This window comes from Schistocerca gregaria, chromosome 2 (assembly GCF_023897955.1).
Source record: "Schistocerca gregaria isolate iqSchGreg1 chromosome 2, iqSchGreg1.2, whole genome shotgun sequence".
Lineage (NCBI taxonomy): Eukaryota > Metazoa > Arthropoda > Insecta > Orthoptera > Acrididae > Schistocerca > Schistocerca gregaria.
In genome coordinates, this window is record NC_064921.1 from 350,381,513 (window position 1) to 350,403,330 (window position 21,818).

The 21,818-nt window shown below is 38.2% G+C and overlaps 1 protein-coding gene across 4 annotated transcripts in view; it reads left to right on the forward strand.

Moving 5' to 3' along the window:
• Nucleotides 1–21,818, forward strand: part of LOC126337030 (uncharacterized) — a 55,437-nt gene that overhangs the window by 19,993 nt on the left and 13,626 nt on the right. For all 4 annotated transcript variants that reach the window (XM_050001315.1, XM_050001318.1, XM_050001314.1 and 1 more), the window contains 3 exons: nt 4,128–4,277; nt 13,393–13,561; nt 15,909–16,133. In XM_050001315.1, coding sequence (XP_049857272.1) covers nt 4,128–4,277; nt 13,393–13,561; nt 15,909–16,133 — 544 coding nt within the window. The remainder of the gene's footprint in view (nt 1–4,127; nt 4,278–13,392; nt 13,562–15,908; nt 16,134–21,818) is intronic.

The window sequence follows — 21,818 nt, forward strand, 5'->3', positions numbered from 1 at the left end:
GCGGAAGTCATTCAGACGAGCAGAGACTCCACAAGAGAATTCTCCAGCTTATCAAGAGGATTTGGATTGTAGAGGTGATTCCAGAAGATTGGCGTACAGCAGTTACCTGCCCTACACACAAAAGGTGACAAAATGGGCTGTGCCAACCACAGAGGAATAGCCCTCCTGAACATATGCTATAGCATCTTGTCCAGAACATATATGCCATGGGACAGCTGGGAAATCAGAGAAAAACCTGGGAATTTTTTAGAATTTTGGAAATTTTTCGTTGTCTTACGTTTCAGTTAATTTTTTGTAATTTTGACTGTACTCTTAACAGAGAATTTTACTTTAGCCTGTTACTGTAGAATAATACTGCAGCAATAAAACATAAACGAGAGGGAAACACCAGTGTGAAACTTATAACCAAACACAGTGTGCACATAATAGTACGTCAACAGCTAAATGTGTCAAAGGCTTCAGGACGAAGACTGTGTAATACTTCCTAACAGCTGCTTTCGATGAGCATGATGTCACAAAAGTTTGTATTTCTAGCAGGTCGTGGGAAAATATTCCAATTGCTCCTTTGACAAGTGTTGAGTTTCAAAGTAAATTTCCTTTTATGCAATAAGAGATATGTTAGGTGTGAAAATGTGTGATGAATTTCTTAAATCACAGAGTGATTGAATCTCATTCCAAACTTAACACTCTGAGGACCAACCACTTAAAAGAATTTTGGGCTCAGAAGACAAGAAATTTATCATTTAAAATTTTGCTGGTACATTTATGTTTGATATATCTTGTAGAATAAAATAACACTCAAAAAATAAATTATGAAAGCTTAGCTTTTTTTTTGTAGCGATATTACGTATATTTTAGTTTAAACCATAAACTTTGGCTATTTGTGCATCCGCTCTACTTAACAGTGATTGTAGCTATTGGCTGACTACATAAGGTGTCGTATGTTCTGAATATCTGGTTTCATTTGCTCGTGAGCTAACGTGACGTGAGCTGTTATTGGCTGACAAAAATACATTGCAATCTCAATTTCAGGGCTTCGGAAAATAATGTACTGTATTTGGTGGAATTCATATTTATACTTCTGTAATATGAAAATATGAAGCGTACAAATTGCTGTGCATCAAAGATCTTTCCAAAAACACTTTTTTTTGCTAAGTTTAGTGTCCTAAAGTGCCGGGAAGTGCTGTGTAAAACCTTTACCACTTAAGGAATTGTTAAGTTTTACAGTTATGAGGTATATTTTCACCCAGGAAAATGTGTACTTTCACCCAAGAGAAAATGTATTTTTATCTGGGAAAAATCCGGGAATTTCTTCCCGTATCCGCGTACACGCCCTGTTGGCCAACTGTATATTGGACAGAATACAACCATTTGCAGAAGTAGTGATTGGTGAATATGAAGATGGTTTCAGAAAGTGCTGTTGGATTGCAGACAAGTGTATATTGAGACAGCTCACTGAGAAGACGTGGGAATACGACAAAACCTTCATTTGCTTTTCATAGATTTTAAGAAGACATACGGTTGTTTTCATCAGCAGAGCCTGATGGATTGCCTAACCGAGTTTGGAATACTGAAAAAACTCGTCAGTGTAGTAAGTTTGTTTCACTGATACAAAAGGCAAAGTGAAACATGGGGAGCCAAGTCATGGAGACCTTTAACATAAACAAAACCTTGAGACAAGGAGATGTCATGTCAACAATATTGTTCAATCTGGAGCTTGAAAAGATGATGAAGGAAGCTTTCCCTAAGAATTTCGAAGCGATTGAGGGGGAAGGTGAGAAAATCACATCTTGCATTTGCCGACGACATTGCTGTGTTGTCCAGATCTAAGGAACAACTAATGCAGATGAGTGACAGCGTGGAGGTGGCAGGAAGCAAGATTGGTCTCCATTTCAGTGGATCAAAGACCAGATACCTGACAGTGAGCAGAACTCATGTCTGATCCAAGAGACCCACTCCGGCCACTGGTAGTTGAAACATAATTCTGCAGAAGGGTTCATAATTTTAGCTATCTGGGGGTAATATGTACAGAAGACACATCATGTGAAATGTAAGTCAAATTAAGAATTCAAACCGCAAACCAGTTGTACTTCAGTTAGCTTTTTAAATCACTCACTCTTTTTAAGAATTTCAAACTCCAGCTGTATTAAACACACCTCCAACTTTTAGGGATGTATCATAGCAAATTATGGAGTGTCTGAAAAAAATACTATAATAATCTTCTTGTTTTTGAGTGGAAATTCTTAAGGGAGATCAATGGTCTGGTACAAGATGAGATCACAAGGGAATGGAGGATACAGCATCCTTGTGAGCTGGATGATATCTACAACAGTCAAAATATTGTAGGCATTATCAGAACCAAAGAGCATATATGGGCAGGTCATGCCGGTTGGTTGGATGAACATCAGTGACTGTTTTGAAATCCATGGATTTTACTATTTGTGGAAGAAGACCACTAGGCAGACCAAAGAAAGGTACAATTGAAAAGGACTTGCCGCAGAACATCATATAGGGCAATTGGCAGCAGGAAATGGAATTTAGTGTAAGAGGAACCTTGTTTCTATGTAATCTACTGTGCCCAATTTTGTAAAGTAAATATACTTCCATATGACATAATCCAAAAAATCATCTCTTTCCAAAACTTAAACAACTCGGGTATTTGTCCCTTCTCCAATTCAGTTCCTTGCTAGAGAACTTCCCAACTTTCCCTGTCATTTATATTTAGTTTAATTATCCATTATTATTTTATTGTATATCATATTTTACATAATTAAAATATTTTTATTTTATTTTCTTTAGTTGTATTCCCTTCATCCTCAGTTCTTGCATGTTTCTCGTTTTTGACTTGTTTCCTCTCTTCTGCCCCTCTACCTCCATTTTGCTCTTTCTTGCCAAAAAACGGATCTGCTCTTCAGCTATTTTGTGAGGTGTTTGTTATCTGTGAAATCACATGCTTTCTTTCCCTCCATCTCATGTTTATATGCTAGGAATGTTTGGCCTGATTGCTAGATGGACCAGTGACATGGCAGCATCAGAAGTTTGTTTAAACTTTGTGCCCAGGAGGAAAATGAGGACTGAAATCTTTATACTCATCACTACATAATATATGCCTGTCAATTGTCAGTTTGTCTTAAAGATGATGAGTGGTTTTCTCTCGCAACCATTATGTAACTTTGGGGAAACTCAATTGTAAAATGCGGTTGAAATAAGAATTAAAAGTAGCATTCTCAGGGTTTAAAATTCATGTAAACCTGTATTTATAATGTAATGTAATTGTATAGTAGAAAATTAACTCGCAAAGTGGTGCCATAACACACACATAAAAGTCAAGCTTTTGAACCCAGTGGCTGCTTCTTCTGCTAGAAGGGTTGAAGGGTAAGGAAGAGGGGTGAAGTAAAAGGACTGGAGAGGTCTAGAAAAGGGGTAGACTTTGAAAAAGTCGGCCAGACCTGCAGATCAGAGGAGATGACGGGATGAGAAGAAAAGAAGGAAGATCTTTCCTTCTCATCTACCCTGACACGTGGTTCTGGTTGACTTTTCTGAAATATGCCCATTTTCCTACATCTCTCAATCCTTTTCCTTCACCGCTCTTCCTTCCCCTCGGGCCTTTCTGCCAGGAGGAGCAACTGGCTCTGAAAGCTTGCCTCATTATAACCTTTTTTGTGTGTGTTCTGCCACTGTATGGTGAATAGATTTTTTTATCTATCCAGTTACATTACACTGTAAAAAAATGGATTTACATATAACATGTTTTTCTGTTTGTTGTCTCTGCAGTTGAACTAAGTCCAAAAACAGAATTGGCATAACATTTAATGCTGTCTATTATGTCATAGTTTTAAACAGATCATAGCATTCTCTAGAAGTGCAATCAGTGATTTAACTTTAGTTATGGAAAAGTAAGAAACTGTGATATGTTGGTAGATGCTGATTTTTGTAATCCTTCTTTTTCAAATATTCCATTACTTCACAGATAACTACTTAAAAGTGAGAGTAGTGATCAGTCCCTTCCTCTTTGAGAGAATGTTAAAACTGCTTCAGCTGTACAACTAGGACGTAATGTAAATGTTATTGTCAAGCAGCTGTGCTTCAGCACTTCTTAATTTTTTTTTTTTCCTACTCTTTTTCAGGATATTTGAGAGGCGATATGGTTCACATAAGTTTGCTTCATATCTTTTGGCAACCTGTACAATAGCAACAATTTTAGAAACTTCAACAATAATGATTCTCCAATATTTAAATATGGATGTCCATGGAGGTGGTTACCTTCCACCAGGACCGTAAGTAGTTATGTTTTAGTAGCCCAGGTTCAAACAATATGTAACTTTATGGTATGTAATATAACAGGCATTCTGTTAATTTTAATTTGTGTCAGTAAATATCATGTCATGTCATTTCATTCTAATGTGTTCTGTCATGTATGGGGAATAGGACAAATACAAAATCTTTGTTGTAATTTGAGGTGCTGATGTAACCATTGATTGTGATTTTTTACAGTCTACACACATCAAAAAACATTTTGCGTCACCAGGGTTCCTGGAACTCCTGAAGATAGACGTTAGCTGTGGATATTGTACCACAGACACAATCCCTCTGACTGTTCAGAGATGTCACTAAACCTGCCCAGTCCATGATAATTTGATTATCTACCATTATGCATATGAATGAGGGACTTCTTACCCAAGAGCCTCCCTACTCCTCCTTAAGTGGTATTTAATCACCCACACAACCTACAGTGTCCCTGTCCATCAGAGAGAATGGCTGCCACCAGTGGTCAAGAACAAAGTTGACCATCTAGTGGGAGAACATGCAGCTGAGCACAGCATGCTCACGGCACCAATCTCCACATCTCTAACCAACAGTTTTCCCTTTCCTCTGTCCTATCACTGCCTCCCAGTCTACACATCCACATCATCTTTGTTGTGGCCACACCATGTATTATATGCTTAGTTCGTGCAGCTGCTGCCCCTTCCTCTGCACTTGCTACCTCCCTCCAAGCCACAAGCTACCCATCTCCAACCCCTCTTCCTGCTTCCCATCTCTTCCTGCTTCCCATCTCTTTCTCCCTCTACCCATTTCAACCAACATAACACCATCCCACCCTAGTCCACCCACTAGACTGCAGCTCCAACATTTGGTGTCTACTAGCTGGCACAAAGCTAGCAAGCTTTCAATATTTTTGTGCCTGTTGATGACTCAACGCTCAGTTACTTTCCTGTTTGACAGTAACAGTTACTACTCTGATGTTACTGCTGCAGATAATCATCAAAAATCACATCTCGTTTACAGTGAAAGATTATAGCACTTTATTTAAAATCTTACATGAACACTGAGAGATCTCAAAAACACAAATTTTTCTGTATGTAGTGATAATGCTCTGTTCTAAACTTCGAAGCAATGTTGTCACAAGGATCATGCATTGTAACCTTCACATAACTTAAACAGTATTATACAGGAGAGGAATGATGTGCAGGATGGGAAGTAGATGACTGAGTGGGGTGACACTTGCCTGAGACAGTAGTATTTCACTGAGAAAAGCAAAGTAAAATTCCATTCTTAGGAGACGTTTTCTTATTGCTTCACTGGCAAAGGATAAAACAAGAGCAAGCAAATACTGCACTTGTCTTCTGGATTAGCTGAATGAAAAACATAACTGCCAAAGGCTTGAATTTAAATTGAAAAAGAAATCATGACAACGTGATAACACACCTGTCAACCAAAGCTTATTGTTGATGGTAGTTGGAAGTACAGATTATTGAAAAATCCACTCCATTCGCTATATTTGACACCCTGTGTGTTTCACTTACCCCACATCTAAAGAAATTTGTAGATGGAAAGTGAAACAGAGTTTAGTGAAGAACTCATTCTTATCCTTCATTGGATTTTGCATAATTTCCACAGTATGGAAACTACTGACTGGAAAAATATTTGACCCATTAAAGGGACTACATTGAAAACTGATTTGCTTTTCATTTCAGCCTTGTTTCACTGCTACACCAAGAATTTTTACATATTACCTTGTGTTATATCTCGGAGATACTGAATAACAAATAAGCAAATACACAGTGAGTAAGTTGTTTTAGGTACTACTGCTTTGCAACATACCATTAAAACATAAGTTGCTATCGGTTTACGTTTTGCAACTATTTGTTAATGTCTTTCAAATGTAAACACAAGTTATACCATTTATAAAGTTCACGTGGAAGGGGTGGTTTTAATTATGTGGCAGCAGATAAACTCTTCAGTTGCACATCGTGCACTGTTTAAGATATTGAGTTGAACGGCACAGTATTTTGGCTGGAGATTTATCATCTCGAGTATACCTCGATAAGGCAAACTAAAGTTTTGCCCGTAGTTGCAAAAATGTCATGTTTATGCACAATGGAGAAAGGGAAAGGGAAAAAGAGAGCTACATTAATGCTTTTACAAATGGGTCACTGTCACTCAGTAATTATGTACCCACAATTGAATGTTGAATAACATTTTTATTGAAAAGTGTTTTTTCAGTCTTCTTTGAAGTGTGATGTCATAAATTATATGGATAGTGTCTGCAGTATTTTTGTGTTGTATCACAGCTGTATATAGGTCCAGTGGGCAACATAGTTTCACAATATAATGTCGATGAAGGCTTCAGTTGGGTTCTTCAGGATTAGTAAGATGGCAAGCATATCAAAGATCATGTTGCTGCTATTCTGCCTTAGAGCAGTGACATCACAGTTGGCACTTTTTTTATGGAGTTTGTGTAGACATCCTGTAACATAACCTGAATTCTGTACTAATTTGGCAGGTGAGAAGATTGATTTGATACAGTCCTCAACACTAGTCTGTCTGGTGTAACTCTCATCACTGTGTAACTGCTACACTCTACATCAACTGTAATCTGACTACTGATGCCTCCACAAGTTAGACCTTACACATTGGTCCATTATCAAGTTGGACTATTCCACTATGATGTGTCGTATCTCTCTAGAGCCCTTCTTCTAGTCAAGTTGTGTTGTAAATTTCCAAGGCTCCCCCCCCCCCTCCCCCCCCCCCCTTGCCAAATATTGCTATTCAGACAGGAGGTGAGACACTATAACTAACAAGGAGACTAGCTGGCAGTTGGAGTTCTGTCATTGTTTGTATCTATAGTACATGAAATTCACATATCAATCCGCTAAAGCAGTTCAGTGCAACATGATATTTCTCAAGAATATTGGCTTTTGAGAGGAACATTAATTCACTAAACTTCAGGCGATTTTTCACAACAGGCTCCATGGCTCGCTTGGTATTGTTGGAGAATGGTAATTGGGTAATTGATGTGCCACTAGTCTTCTTCTTCTTTTCCAAATACCTGCATCTTTTATATATAAAGTTAATCAAATGTGTGCTAATTAACGCACATCAAATCATCATTTACTATGAAAATAGCACATATCTTTGTTTTTAATTACATATGACACATATTGTAAATATACATTCATAATTAACAATATTTTGTAAAAGATTGTTAATAAATATTGCTTAAATTAAAAAAAATACATATTTACTAACAGTCTTTTACAAAGTATCAATAATTGAGAAATTATACTTGCAGTGGTGCAATATGTAATTAGAAACAAGATGACGTATTTTTCATGCTTACATATGTGTTAATTAATGTCATTGTCATTGTCCAAAGACTGTTTTGATGCAGCACTCCATGCCACTCTAACCTGTGCAAGCCTCTTCATGTCCAAATAACTACTACAACCTACATCCTTCAGAATCTGGTTACTGTATTCATCTCTTGGTCACCCTCTAAGATTTTTATTCCCCATACTTTCATCCAGTACTAAATTGGTGATCCCTTGAGGTCTCAGAATATGTACTGTCGTCTATTCATTCTTCTAGTCAGATTATGCCACATACTTTTTTTCTCCCCACTTTTATTTGTACCTTTTCATTAGTTGTGTGATCTACCCATTCAGTGTTCAGCGTTCTTCTATATCACCACTTTCAAAAGCTTCTGTTCTATTTAGTGGCATACATATTTGGCGAAGTTTATATTTACATATCTAGGGATTACCATTTTCAAATGTTACCAAGTGAGCTGCATGGCCCATTGTGAAAAGGGCCTAACGTTTAGTGAATTAAAGTTCTTCGGAAAATGTCCAACTCAATTTTTCTTGAGGAATCTTGAGAATTATATTGAACTGTTGAGGCAGATTGGTATGTGAGTTCTGAACTTCACATACCAAACTATTAAAAAAAAAATTATAAAAATCAGATTGACCTGTGGTTGTCTTGAAAGTGGTAAAGTGCCAGACTATAGAGCCAAAGGCAGAGGGTTGATCGCCGATAAGAGTTATGATTTTTTTGTGTGCCACGTTTCACTGGTTTCATCTCTGACAATGCAATTCAGTGTGAAAAATGCCATGTGTACTGTGGTTTGGAATCCACATTAAACCATCGACCCTCTATAACTGTCAGTTCAGAAGTCAAAGGAAGGCAATGGCTTACTGCCACCTCTAAAAGAGCCAAGCCTTATAAAGAGCCATTCTATTCAACTAACCCTCCTGGTTGATGGCACCTTCCCTCTTCACCTCTTTCTACAATGTTATTCATTGTAGTTTCCTTCTTATGCAAACAAATCACATTTGAGAGTTTTGTCATAAAAAGACATAATGCATATTCTTGTCTCTACAATATTTCGTTGTTCAAACAGGATTGGTTATTTTATCATTTCCAGAGAACACGCGTAACTCCTACTCTCCTTAGCATTATGACCCTTTCTTTAGAATTTGTACCACATTGATGTGCTGAGTTTTAACTTTTCCAAGTACGATCTCTCGGCTTCATTATCTCTGTCACTATATTTTTATTCTTATTGTCAAAAAGTTGTGGCCTTTGGTGCAGATATTATAGTTACTCATGATGGAAACTAATTTGTGGAAATATGTGCAGTGGAAGGGATAAAGATAACAACTCACCATATAGTTGAGATGTTGAATTATTGTAGATATGCAAAGAGGCCTCTGGAAGATGCTGGACTTTTGGACTAATATTACTTTAGAGCTAACAGAATAAGCACACATAACAGATACTCACTTGTGTAGCATTATCCCAGCCGATAATATTGTGCGGCACTGCAGCTCAACTGGTGTAAATAATTGGCATTTGGAGTCGGTGTGGAAGAAAGGAAAGGAGCGGAAGGGCGTGTTGCACTCTCCATCTTCTTTCTCCCTTCCCACTCCAACTGACAGAACTCCTCACTCCATTGGAGCTGGTGTGATAGTGTGTGTGTGTGTGTGTGTGTGTGTGTGTGTGTGTGTGTGTGTGTGTGTGTGTCACTCCACATGGTATTCAGTCACTGTCTGCCATAGGATTTGAAATGGTGGAATTTCTTAGTGGTCATATTGTATAATACTCAATGTCCTTTGTTAGTTCATGTAATTTAGAAAAGAAATCCCCTGGAAATTGAGTCAGTTGTATAATCAGCAACTACTACTTCCTAAGGAAGTAAGTGTTGTTTTAGGGGGATAGCCATAGAAGTAAATTGTGCACTTACAAGTGCATTCATTGTATTAATAGGATTCAATTGGCAGCTGTCTCTATAATCCCTATTGTCTTAATTTATCCCTTTGGTCTTGATTGCCGATCAAGACCCTTAATCTGTATGCATTCTCTGTGGCATTAAAGGCCACGTGGACCAGAGAGGGTTCTCCAATCTGTAGAGAGATTTCATCAAAGCACTGACCCATTTTCACTCCTAAAAAAAAGAAGAAACTGCAAAACTACTAATCACACTTAATTTTTCCATTGAGTCATTTGTTAATGTCAATGATCAAGTCATTTTTGATTAGAGAAACTGAAGTTCTTTTTTACTTCCAATATCACAGGTTTAAAAGAGTACAAAGGAGGATTCAATTTTTTCAGCTGGACTTCGACATTGCGAATCTTTACTATGATACTTTGCAACTCCTAGTAGTTGACCAAAACTGAGTAGCATATCCCGTAGTTTAAGATGAGATTCTTGTTAATGTTGATTAAATGGATATAAATTTTAATGAACTTCCATAATCAGCTTTCCTTGTGTCCAATTTATATTTCAGTTTTTGTTGTGGGAGAGAGAGAGAGAGAGAGAGAGAGAGAGAGAGAGAGAGAGAGAGAAACACGTAGTGTATTCATATTATGTAGTATAGTGCACCAGAGGTGGACAACTGCTGTAACTACATTTCAGGCTGACTGATTGTCAATCTGTCTATCATGCAACTGAACATCATGAGTGTGTGTAACTCATCCATTCTTGCAGTAACTACATTTCAAACTGTCTCTAGTTAGTCAAGCAACTGAACATAATGAATGTTGGTATCTCATCCGTGTTCTAGCCTTGATGGGCCAATCAGTATTGACTGACCACTGACTCATCCTCTGCCAGTGGGGTCACTGGATGCAGTATAGAGGGGTCCAGAGCCAGCAAACCACTCTCCTTCCCAAATCTCGGAGCCACTACTCATCACTCAAGTAGCTCCTCAGTTAACGCCACGGGACTGAATTCACGCCGTTCCTCTCCTCCCACCAAGGAAAAATCCCAGTCAGTACCAGAACCGAACCCAGGTTCTCTACATAAGTCACATGTGCTGACCAATTTGCTATGGAGGTGGACTCATTAATTGTAGAATCAGCATAAACAAAATTGCTGATCATCACTACCCCTGGATGAACAGTCATGACCAAGGGACTGATAACCTCTGTTTTTATTCCCTTACCCACCAAGTGAAACATGGACGATAACTAGTTTGGACAAGAAGAGAATAGAAGCTTTCGAAATGTGGTGCTACAGAAGAATACTGAAGATAAGGTGGATAGATCACGTAACTAATGAGGAGGTATTGAATAGGATTGGGGAGAAGAGAAGTTTGTGGCACAACTTGACTAGAAGAAGGGATCGGTTGGTAGGACATGTTTTGAGGCATCAAGGGATCACAAATTTAGCATTGGAGGGCAGCGTGGAGGGTAAAAATCGTAGAGGGAGACCGAGAGATGAGTACACTAAGCAGATTCAGAAGGATGTAGGTTGCAGTAGGTACTGGGAGATGAAGCAGCTTGCACAGGATAGAGTAGCATGGAGAGCTGCATCAAGCCAGTCTCAGGACTGAAGACAACAACAACAACAACTCTCTTCTAAATTCTGAATGTGGCAGGGGTAAAATACAGGGAGCAAAAGGCTATTTACAATTTGTACAGAAACCAGATGGCAGTTATAAGTCGAGGGACATGAAAGGGAAGCAGTGGTTGGGAAGGGAGTGAGACAGGGTTGTAGCCTCTCCCCGATGCTATTCAATGTGTACGTTGAGCAAGCAGTAAAGGAAACAAAAGAAAAATTGGGAGTAGGTATTAAAATCTAGGGAGAAGAAATAAAAACTTTGAGGTTTGCCGATGACATTGTAATTTTGTCAGAGACAGCAAAGGGCTTGGAAGTGCAAGCAGTTGAACTGAATGGACAGTGTGTTGAAAGGAAGATATAAGCTGAACATCAACAAAAGCAAAACTAGTATAATGGAATGTAGTCAAATTAAGTTGGGTTATGCTGAGGGAATTAGATTAGGAAATGAGGCACTTAAAATAGTTAAGGAGTTTTGCTATTTGGGGGACAAAATAACTGATGATGGTCGAAGTAGAGAGGATGTAAAATGTAAACTGGCAATGGCAAGGAAAGTGTTTCTGAAGAATAGAAATTTGTTAACATTGAGTATAGATTTAAGTGTCAGGAAGTCGTTTCTGAAAGTATTTGTATGGAATGTAGCCATGTATGGAAGTGAAACATGGACAATAAATAGTTTGGACAAGAAGAGAATAGAAGCTTTTGAAATGTGGTGCTACAGAAGAATGCTGAAGATTAGATAGGTAGATCACATAACTAATGAGGAGGTATTGAATAGAATTGGGGAGAAGAGAAGTTTGTGGCACAACTTGACCGGAAGAAGGGATCGGTTGGTAGGACATGTTCTGAGGCATCAAGGGATCACCAATTTAGTACTGGAGGGCAGCGTGGAGGGTAAATATCGTAGAGGGAGACCAAGAGATGACTACACTAAGCAGATTCAGAAGGATGTAGGTTGCAGTAGGTACTGGGAGATGAAGGAGCTTGCACAGGATAGAGTAGCATGGATAGCTGCATCAAACCAGTCTCAGGACTGAGGACCACAACAACAACAACCCACCAATCAATCAACTAACTGGCCTAAACAAAATTGTGGAAAAAAATTATGCTTTTCTTTACCTACTAAATGTTGATACATGTACTAAAACCACTATAGTTTTGTAGTATTATTTAACTATTGTAGCTGTAAATTTTGATATGTGTGTTTTTCATATTATTTTTATAATCATTCACATCTCATTATGTTATGTTGTGAAATTGGTATCTTAATGTCTGTAGCTGCATATTCTTGGTTATCTGCAACATTTAGTAAGTTACTTTATTGTAGTACTATGTTTTGCCAAACACTGTTGAATAAGTGTTTGTATCCTCGGATTAGAATAACAAAGTGATTGACAGTTTAGCATGAAAAGGGGGAGGGGGGGGGGTGTTGTCAATTTGCTATTATGTATAGTTTTGGTAGCAGCAGTAGTGTGGTTCTGTAGTGAGTACATTCCCTTTTAATGTGTGTTGTTGAGTTCACTTTGGAAGATCTTAATAGTCATATCATTTTCTAAGTAATTACACATTACTTTCACAAATTCCTTAAAAAGTTCTATAAAGAGAAACAGATCACATAATAATAAATCACAACAGTTATTTTTCAGACTCCAGCTATCATCAGCAGCTGGCCAGTAACTGGCAACAGAGGTAGCTTTGCGATATGACAACTATATGGATGTGTGATGTCTTCATTTGGACTCAAGATATGTCTGAAAGAACAGACACCATGCATTCATATAATTGATTCACGTCGATGGACAATGAGTCCTCCTCCTTCAGTGTGGATGAACAATTATGTGTGGCATAACAGTAACAACTGAGAGGCGTTCTGAGATAGTCCGTGCAGTTGTGATAAGCATTGTGTCAGGATGGCTTAGCGGTTAACATGGCTGCCTAGCAGGCAGGAGATCCCAGGTTTGAATCCTGTTGCAGCATATATTTTCACATGTTGCTGCTGATTCCGCACAGTCACAATGCAGCTCACATCAGTAGTCCACTCCCTTTTTTTTTTTCCCCTCCACCTTCAGTTTATGTATAAGATAGACGACTGTTCAGAGAACAAAAGATGTGACCAAGCTCCTGCTCTGATTGGGTGTTGCTAAGGTAGCTGTCATGTAAACAGCTAGCGGTTAGTCACTTTGTTATTCTGATTGAACTATAGCTGCATTTGTTTAGTTCACTAATTTGAGAACTGTTACTATTTTGTAACATGCAGAAATCTCTTCTAGGTATGGCCTGATATTTCCATTGTTTGTGAGCTTCTTCTTTGATGTCCCTCGTGTTGCACAGACTCATATTCTTGGAATACCTATTACTGGAAAAACTCTGACGTATCTACTTGGATTACAACTTTGTTCCTCATCATTTGCAAACGGAATTTCTGCAGTATGTGGAATAGTGAGTATAGAGATTTTGTGTGTGTGTCGTGTTTTTTATGATACCTATTTGGGCAACTTCTGTATTTGTCAGGTACCTTACCTAAGTATTGAATGAAAGGATGAAATTTTCCTCAATTGTACACTGTGTCCATTGGTATGGGTGGACTTAGATTTCTGTGGTTAATTGCAACTATTACAACAGGATATTTGTAAAGTTCAGAGAGTATATTTCAATTCTTTGTAGTGAATTTAGATGTTTTAGTGAGAAATTCCAGAACGGCTTTTAGGTTTTATCTGCAATTTGTAGTTTTAATATTTTCAAGCTTCCTAAGTAATTATTGGAATTGAAGTTTACTTCGATTTTGAGATTTTTTCAGCTGTTAATGGTGGGAAGGGACAGTTTGCTATATAGTTGAAGGGTGGAAAACTAAAATTCCAGTATTCTGAGAAGATTGCACCCAACATAATATTGAATGACAGAATTTGAATGTAAAAGTGATAAGAAATAGTCACTGATTTAAGATTGACTTGGAAGAGATACAAATTTATGAATATGTATAAAAGAGCATTTCAGATAAGACATGTACTGTTTGAAGGAATATACAGGGTGAGCACAAAGTCTTGCCCTGATTATAAAAATTTATAACAGAATAACCGTTTGACACAATAAGTCACTTTTGATGCTGTTACATAGGTTAGTGTTACTAGTTGTGACCAATAGAGGGCATTAGTGCTCCACAACACCATTGTGGTCTGTTAGGCCTGTGGTCTGTTAGGCCATGTTAGTTGCTGGCGAAGTGGAGTCGAAGCAGGAGAAAGTGCAATATGTGCTCTGGTTTCACGAAACAAAATCGCCCATCAGTGTTAAGCGTAAATTTCGGGCTTCTTATTGACGCAGGCCTCCTGACGTTAAATCAATAAAGCAATGGTATGCAAAGTTTAATGAAACAGGCAGTGTTAAAGATCGTCCTCGAAGTGGCAGGCCTCATGTGAGTGGTGCAGCTGTTGGTTGTGGTCGGCAATCGTTTCAACGGAGTCCGTCTAAATAAACTCATCTAGCATCACATGAACTTCAATTGCCGTAAGCAAGTGTGGTGAAACTTCTTCATGAAAGGCTCAGGTTGTATGCGTATGAATTGCAAATTGTGCAGGCCTTGCAACCGAATGATGTGCTGAATTTGCAACTGAGATTCTCTACAGGATAGATGGTGCTAATGATTACTTAAATTGCATATGCTTTACCGATGAATGCACCTTTCACATCAGTGGAATGGTAAATAGGCTTAATGTCCATATATGGGGTTCAGTCTACTGTACAGTTACAGCGAGACAGTGAAAAAGTGAATGTTTGGTGCAGCCTCATGCATAACAAGCTTTTTGGACCGTTTCTATTTGCTGATTTTGCTGATAAATCCATTGCCGCTAACATTTAATTAGATTGTTTTGCAACAGTTCATTGCCCCACAGTTACTACAGTAACAACCATGGATACGATACTTTACCAGCAAGATGCAGCACCCCTCCCCCCACTGGGCTTTGATAGTGCATGATTTCCTAGATGAAACATTCCCGGATCAGTGGACTGAAAGGAACGGTCCAACACCCTGGCCACCTCGCTCTCCAGACATTACACCCCTTGACTTTTTTTTCTGGGACTATATCGAGGACAGAGTCTTCATTGAACTGAAGTCTAGGATACAAGCTACTGTGGGTATTGCGACAGAACACACGTTACCAAACACCTGGCAGGAAATGGAATACCACCTCGACATATTCTATGCTACCAAGGGAGCACATGATGAGGTTTACTACTGTAAGTGGTCCTAAAAAAATTAGTAACACTAACCGATGTAATGGCATCAAATGTAAATTATTATGTCAAACTGTTATTCTGTAATAAATTGTTATAATCAGGGCAAGACTTTGTGCTTACTCTGTATGTTGGGGATTGATCTTTCACCAGAAGTAATTACAATTTAGCAATCTGTTGTTGTCGTAAGGTAGTTAGAAGTAAATCCCATGTGGGTAAAAAAAAAAAAAACTCGCCCTGACTTTCGAATTGACTGCCATTAATCCAGGAGTTGACCACCAGGTGGCAGATTTATCTTATTGTAACTTGTTGTCCCATGAAAGTTCGTCCAAGCATGTCGGTCCAGAGATGAGAAAAAAGAAGTCTGTTTTTTGCTACTTCCGTGTATCTTTTGTGAAGTGTTACTTGAAGTCTCCCTCCCTCCCTCCCCTGTCCCCTCCCCTTCCTTGAGAGGTGTTTTGATGAATGGTGTGTCTCATGACAAATCTTCGTAAGTAGAATAGTTTTTTCCACTTACTTACACAATGGTACAGTAGGTGTGTGTATTATTTTTCAGGCTGCAGGTTTAATGTACCGTTACAATGTGGTATATTTGAGAAAATGGTTGAAAATACCAAAATGTGTGGCACAAATTAGTAACAAATCTTTTGGCTGGATACTTCGTTCTGGAGCACCACAGGAGGGAGCAATCGGAGCAACACTGGAAATCCAAAGAGCTCAGCAGATGGAGATTTTGGAGCAGCAGATGCTTCTCAACAGAGCAAGGGAGTTCAGGAGACAGGTTAGTGAAGCTGTAACACAGAGAAGGCTGCTTACAAATCATTTGGTAATTTACCAACTGCTGCTTGGATGTCATAAACAGATACTTCAAGTTATTTATGTTAAATGTGTTTTATTGTCTCTCTACTAGTATGCACAGGCTAATTTTCTGATACTCGAGGGCAACATATGTACTCTGTATTTCCAGAATTTTCATAATGGTGGTGCTGTCAGGAGCTATTAATCAACCAAAGACATTAGCTGCAGACAGCAGATCAGTTTTCAAGGGCTGTGGGTGTAGATGGTATTATCACAATTTTTGATTGCTAATTCTTCCTGTGTTTGGTGCCATGCAATGAACATATCGTCAACCTCTTGGTGTCACACTATTGACTAAAAATAGTCTGAATACTTTGTCATTTACTTCACGAGTTTATTGGGGAAAATGCAATTTCGCTAAACTGGAGGGCTTTCGTAATTGCACATTTGTGTTGCCTCTTGAAATCGTTATTGTATATGAAATACCGACTGTAAGCCATTAAGAAATACAGCAGTTGTGAGTTCTGTCAAGCTTTAACTCCGTTTTACTGAAGTGCACTAAGTTTTCGGAAATAGCTTTTTAATGAACTTTGTCCCAATTATGTGACATAATTCAGAAACTTGAAAAGTCTGTGGCATTCAGCCCGTGAATTGTCTTTCTGTCATAACTGCAGATAGAACACAGCCTTTAATTTGCTATGGAACTAGGCAGCAAAGGGCAGTGAGCACATCGCCTCAGCCCTCGTTTACCCCAAAAGATCCTCAGTACACAATTTAAGAGCTGGCTTAGTGGACATTGAGCTGTCCTGGAGGGAATGGAATGAGGTAAAAACCCCGCTCCCACCCGAGATTGAACCTGAAACCTTGAGATCTGGAATCTAGTGCTCTATCTGTTAGACCACAACGGCCAAAGAAGATAGACTCTTGAGACACAAATCACCACTCTATTGTTTGATATGGCTATTGGGGTGTGTAACTTGGATAACTATTGCCGGTACATGTAATTATTTTAAAAAAAATTGCATGATTTGCAAACCCCAGCAAACTGGACTGTGTGCCAGATCTTAATTGTAAATACTATATTTTTCTGACATTGATGCCGTCAAATGATTCTTATGTTATATTTTTTTTGCTTTAATTTGTAATTTTAGCTCGTCAGTAGGGTGATGTCAATTGTGGATGAGTGTTTCATTCCAGCAACCATTGGTGTGAGCTAAATTGTGCAACTGATCCAGCAGTTATACTATCAAGTTTGCAAAAGGTGCATATTCTGCATGGTATGTTACATGTGCATAGACACATCAAATACTCACCCTTTTGCAACGGCTCTGGTTGATTGCCACTGTAAGTCGTCAAGTACCTATTCACAGGAAAGATGGGGTTCACTTGAGATTCTATAGATTTCACAAACAACATTAGACAGATTCACACTATGCACCTGACTGTGCTGGGCTGGACAGGACTGTGATGTGCAGCTATATCAAACCCATCATTTTACACTTCGATGCTGAAGACTGTTGGGCCAGCATCTGAGCAGTGCAAGTTGGGCCAGCCATGTCAGCAGCATTCAGAATGTTCAAGATTTCTTGTGTGAGTGTGTGAGTGAGTGAGAGAGAGAGAGAAGGGTGTTTCTCTATCTGTTTTGAGATCAGAGATTGTACGAGTACAACTGTGATGCAATTTCTGGGTTAGAGAGGGATGCATCTATTTACAGTGACCTTACATGCATACGTAGTATGTTAGATGGCCTAATATTTTGAATTTTAAAGCTATTCTTGGAAGATTATAGAGTATTATTTTATGGTGAATTTCTGATTTTCTTCAAACACGATGTGGAATTCCTGTTGAACATGCCAAGAGATGTTTGACTAAAAGTTACAGAACTTTGCAGGTTAACTTTACATCCTTATGTCAGTAGAACTCATTCTCTCAGACATGTATTTAACCAATCTTCTTTAACTGGAGTAAATGTAATGGTATAGACTTAACCAAGAATCCGAACATCTCCAAACAAAAGGTTCTTAAAGTTCTCTTACAATGGGTATACATCTCCTAAAATGATGTGGCAGTTCACCATGTATTCCAGGAGATTTTGTTGGTGGCAGTAGTATTAGTTCTGAATTTGCTTGTTTTCCGTATATCATCTTTTTCATCATAGGTGCCAACATCTATGACCAGAGTTGTAGATGGTATCACCAACTGCTTGGAATAAAATAGAATAATACTGCTAGTAATTTTAGAGTATATTGCTAGAATTTAGAGGGCATTGGATGCACATTTATTTTCATCTTTACGTCTTACCTAGATTGAGAAACCACTTTCCACATTCATTTCAGTAGTGGCTTCTTTAAAACAAGAAACGGTAATTAGTTATGGTAAATGAACTGGAAAAAACTGGTTTCATATGGCCATACAAGCTTGTTCAGCTGCTAGTCATACTTTAGATACCATTACCCAGAATGTTGGTGTTGGTGAAGGAGGAGGAGGACTAGGAGATCTCTGTAGACATTTACCTGAGAGCATGTCACCCTCAGAAGCTTTTTTTTATAGCTTTAATGGTGCAACAGCTTCAACATAGTTTATTTAGCTTCATTGGTCTGTAGTAATAGGGAACTAAGAGCTACATTTGCTTCTACAATTTTATTATTCTTCCAGTTAAAAAGAGTAAAATTGAAACGGAAGCACTTTAGAGGAGTTACAGGGAAGAACTTTTAAAAATTCAGTTTCAGATCTGTTGATCCAAGAAAGATCCCTTGAAGTCATTGGTAAAATACAATAGGCCATTTATAAACTAAAACATTTATTTTAAAACCAGAAAAGTGTGACAATATTTGAAAACCCATCAAATGTCTAAAGTATAGCCAACACAACACAACACAGCACAACACAATGTACAAAGATGTTCTATAACATCAGTCGACAACCTTCAAAGATAAAAGTACTTTAATGAATACAGCTTCTTGATTTGTAAGCCCAGAAAACAACCAACACCATCCTCAGTGACCCACAAACACTCAGCCAACTGTTCAACAGATTTAGCTGTTGCATCAGTAGAGCCCACAACTAATAAATCACAAAACAGTAGTGTCAGACCCTCACTATAGAACACACATGGATCCGAACATCTCTCCCATAAATCATGTTCACTAAGATATGTAACAAGAAATTTGTACCTGCATAGTAAGGTTTGCTTTAAATCATACAGACTCTTCAGTAATTTCCTGCTTCAAATTACCATTGACAATCAATGTCTTTACATCATATTGCCTTATATACCAATCACGTTGAATTGCAACACTCTGCAGGGCTCTCAGCATTGCAAATCTTGCTGCAGGGCTAAATGTATGAATATAATAGATTCCAAATCATTGTATTTATCCTTTTGCCACCAATTGAGCCTTGTGTATCAAACTGCTTCCTTATGTACATTTAATTTTATAGCAAAATCCCTTTGATTTTTGATCACACTATTTGTTTTAGTTGTAAAAACTAGTTCTTATGTTGTATTTTTCTTCTGCGAATTCTTTTCTTTCTCCACTGCTTTCTTCAGAACTTTCCATCTCACTTCTTATTTATAATTCATTGGAATCTCACAAAGAACCACTATTCTTGGTTAATGTGTTGAATCCAAATTTCGCCATTGACATAAATTGTGTATTTCTTAAAGTTCATTTCTTGCTTCAGAGTTGCTCTCCTTCAGTGTCATACAAATGGTCGCTAACATTTTCATTGCTTATAACTACATCTTGATTCATACAGCGATGTTGACTGTCCTCAAAATCAACATTAATAGATGTTCGTTTTCTGCAACATCTTCCTTTCCATATATATCTGACATATAAAGAAGCCTTTTAGACTGTTTGAGTAAGAGGTTTCTATAATTTTTTGCAGTTGAATTTTACATATCTGCATACACAGGTACACCTTTTTCAGATAAATGAACATGAAACCCACAGTCATCATAACCTACCATGTATCCTTTTAAAGATTTAACATCACACTTCAGCATTACGTGGAAATCCAGTCTTATTCTATCCTCAAGAAATCTCAGAGTTTTACCATTAATTTTTCTGAGTTCGATTCAGTGTATATTATTACAACCTGAGCCGGAGTTGCGTTCTTATCAGGAGTTTGAATGAAGAGCGGGGGTTAATGATCCTGCTAAGTGCTGGGGCACTAAGAAATATCATTTAATTAAAAGACATTTATTGATGAGAATTTTACACTCCCTCCCTCTTCTTACCGGCACTGCCTAGCATCGACCCTTTGAGTTTGCCCTGCTTGACGCATGAGGTGCCATGTCAGTGTGTAGGGAGGAACTTGCTGAGCACAGGTCCCCCTGTGGACAGTGCCGTGGCTCCCGCCACAGGAGGGTGCAGTGGCTGTGCATCCCTGCAGCCTGGCACGGATGTGGACATTCGTCAGGGCCTCAGTGCTCTTGTAGAGTGAAGCTGCATTTAGGCTAGTCCCAGAAACCTGTATGCTTCTGTTGTCATCTGTTATTCAGGTGGAATATCCATCAGAAACACAATGGACAGCCCAAGTGGCAGTCCCAGCATTCAGCTGATAAGGTGGTACATGTAGTGCTCCAATAATGGTGAGACACACCCAGTGTCTTAAGTTGAACAGCTTGCAGACGGGCAGATTGGTTCTTCATCCACAGAAGATTGGCCCGGTCCCCACTCTGTCACTGTTGTGACCACCAGGACTGCGGCTTGCAAATCATAAACCTCTTCCGTGGCTTGACAGCTGTGGGCTTGCGGCAGTGGACTCCAGATCAGAGGCAGCTTGTAGACACTTGTTGAATTCACCAGAGCATCATGCAACTTAAGGGGAGATGGAAGGCAATTTTTATCCCTATTCTGCCAGTGCTATTTTACACTTTGAATAGGTACACTTTTCAAAAGAACTATAAGTGAGAAAACAATGAAATTTTTACTGCATATACATAACATATATTCCTCAGTTTACAAGTAAAATGAACGTAATACCTTTTATGGTTTTGAACAACAAAAAATTTTATTCATTCACTAGTGAAACTTAACTTTTTTGTACATTAATTATTATAAAACAGTTCCTGATTGTTTGGTGGTTCTCAGTTTACATGTAATAACTTATTACCATCTGCAGTACAAATTGACCAAATTTCATGTTTCTAACCCCATTAGTTTATCAAACAATGGTACCTGAAAGTAAAAAAAAAGGTAGTTTTGAGAAAAATCCGTTTAATGTTCAATATTGCAATTCTAGTGTAGTTATTGATGAGAATTACTTACCACTAATATTTTCCTGCACCATACTGAGCATCATCTGAATCATACTGGTCTTCTTTTCGTCTTTTGGTCCCTCTTCCTTTCTGTATGACTTCTTTTGTGCTTTGCGGCTTGTCTCTTTATCTATTTGCATCAAGGCTTTTGCAGTATTTCCACTATATTTTATGCCCAATAATTATAAAACATCCAGTTTTCTATTTACACCATCATTTAAGCATAAAGTACCATCATAAACACCAAATAATGTGAGGATTGTAAGCCGAACAAATACAGTTTTCAGTAACCGGTTCCAAATTACAGAATCCACACATTCATTTAGATTTTGGGTTTTTCCATGAAAACATTTCTTCAACAAGGTATCTTTACAAAAGGCTCTAAATATGAGTTTAATTCCA